This window comes from Phoenix dactylifera, chromosome 13 (assembly GCF_051530095.1).
Source record: "Phoenix dactylifera cultivar Ajwa chromosome 13, Ajwa_hap1_PhDact_Kaust_v1.1, whole genome shotgun sequence".
Lineage (NCBI taxonomy): Eukaryota > Viridiplantae > Streptophyta > Magnoliopsida > Arecales > Arecaceae > Phoenix > Phoenix dactylifera.
In genome coordinates, this window is record NC_143202.1 from 18,434,101 (window position 1) to 18,435,966 (window position 1,866).

The 1,866-nt window shown below is 39.2% G+C and overlaps 1 protein-coding gene across 1 annotated transcript; it reads left to right on the forward strand.

Moving 5' to 3' along the window:
- The first annotated feature begins 259 nt into the window (after positions 1 to 259).
- On the forward strand, positions 260 to 851 carry LOC148700245 (gibberellin-regulated protein 12-like). Its single transcript, XM_088709709.1, has 2 exons — positions 260 to 290; positions 670 to 851. The coding sequence occupies exons 1-2, from the start codon at positions 260 to 262 to the stop codon at positions 849 to 851; spliced, it is 213 nt and encodes a 70-aa protein (XP_088565835.1).
- Positions 852 to 1,866: the final 1,015 nt, after the last annotated feature.

A 1,866-nucleotide genomic window follows, 5' to 3' on the forward strand; every position in this document is an offset into this window, starting at 1 on the left:
AGCAATTCTATACATGCCTCTCCATATACTCATTTATCGAAAATGAAATGAAATATAATTTTCATTCTCATTAAAATTAAATTGCAGATTGTTCTAATTAAATAGTATATCCATCATGCAGGCTGACATATTTGTTACTGCCAATTCTGCGACATATCAACCTGTAAGTTTATAACTCACAGTCTCACATGATTTCTGCAAACCATATGTTTTGGATGTGAATTCTCTAACTCATTTTATTCACTCTTTTAAATGATAGATGGGCGGCGAGGGCTCAGTTCCTGCAGAACGTATGATTGCTTTCTCCTCATATACTTCTTATATATATTCATTGAACTTAGAATGTATAGAATCATGTTCTCCATCACAATCATTACCTATATAATGATTTAAAGTTGATCTAATATTATAGCAAATGTAACTAAGATGATCTGATGCAGTTCAATAGGGTAGGTTATTAAAAAGACGATAGCAGTAGAATCCTTGCAGCTGATGCTTCAACACTGATAAGTTAGGACATGCATGAACACACTGTTTCAGAATGCTAGAAATCGATAAAGCTCTATATTGATAGATCCTTGCTTCACGACGATATAAATGATAGATTTGCGACGAGGAACTAAGGAGTACAGTTATAAAGAACTTACGTCCATAACTCTTCATCTGCAGAATGCCCGGATAAGTGTTCCTACAGATGCTCCGAGACGTCCCACAAAAAGCCATGCATGTTCTTCTGCATCAAGTGCTGCACAACATGCCTCTGCGTCCCATCTGGCACCTACGGGAACAAGGAGGAATGCCCATGTTACAATAACTGGAAGACCAAGGAAGGCAAACCCAAGTGTCCCTGAACACTTGCTTATCTCTCATCTCATAAAATAAATCGTGTCACCTTCTCTTTTTGAGTTTTGACATAGTGTGTCGAATTCTTCAGTGATCCTTATTTTCAGCAATAAAACACAAACTGAAGCAACAGTCTTTGAGATTCCTCAAACATAGTACAGGCAATAATTCTGCAGTTCTCTGTAACAGTCCACCAGATATCCTGTCCAATGCTGAGTCGTGGGGGACTTGGTTAACTAATATCTGAATTTGTGGGGCTTAGATGAAAGTAAGAATGACTTGCTGTTCCATACCTTCCGTCCTTTGCAGTGAGTAATAAATGGGTGATACCCTTTGATCTGAGACACCAAAAGTTTGGATTCAGAAACCAATGGGAATCAGGAGCTCGAACTGCTGTTTAATTAAGTACCAGTAGGAATAGAGGAGAGGCCCTATGATGTCATCCTTGGTTATGATTAGAAAAGGATCCTGCAGCTGAAAACATATTGGTTAGATGAATCAAAAGGACGGGTATCCTGCATAACTATTTCACGTAATATTGGTAAACATGGTGGTATATAGCTTTCTCAAGTGGAAACATGGTATCTTCTAGGAAGATAAGTTTTAATATGGTATTTTCTAGTACATTAGTTTTAATACGGTGCAGGGCATCCACCCTAGGATCTTATACATGGATCCTTAGGCCTAGCTTAGAGAGAGAAAGAGGAAAAAGAGAGAGTCTCAATTCTAGTTCAATCAAGGGTCTGGTTCGGTTGTCCGTGGCAAAAATCATCTCTAGGTCCATGGGCTAGAAAAGAAGAATAATATATATATATATAGGAATTAGTAAATGAATAAAGAAAACTAAAATGGGAAGGAAATAAGAAATAATGAGAGAAGAGGCTGGGGAAGAGTGGCAACGGCCAGGCCTAGGTGGTTGATGGCCAGCGAGCAGCAGCAGCAGTCGCCGGTGGTGGCTGCGGTGGCTGATAAGACTGGAGAAGAAAGAGGGAGGCAAGGGAAGAGAGCTTGTGGTGAATCAAA

Excerpts from the sequence above, each read along its gene's own strand:
- LOC148700245 (XM_088709709.1), top strand. The coding sequence starts at position 260 with ATGGGCGGCGAGGGCTCAGTTCCTGCAGAAC. Across the intron at positions 291-669 it reads GGGCTCAGTTCCTGCAGAAC|AATGCCCGGATAAGTGTTCC; the intron begins GTATGATTGCTT and ends CTTCATCTGCAG.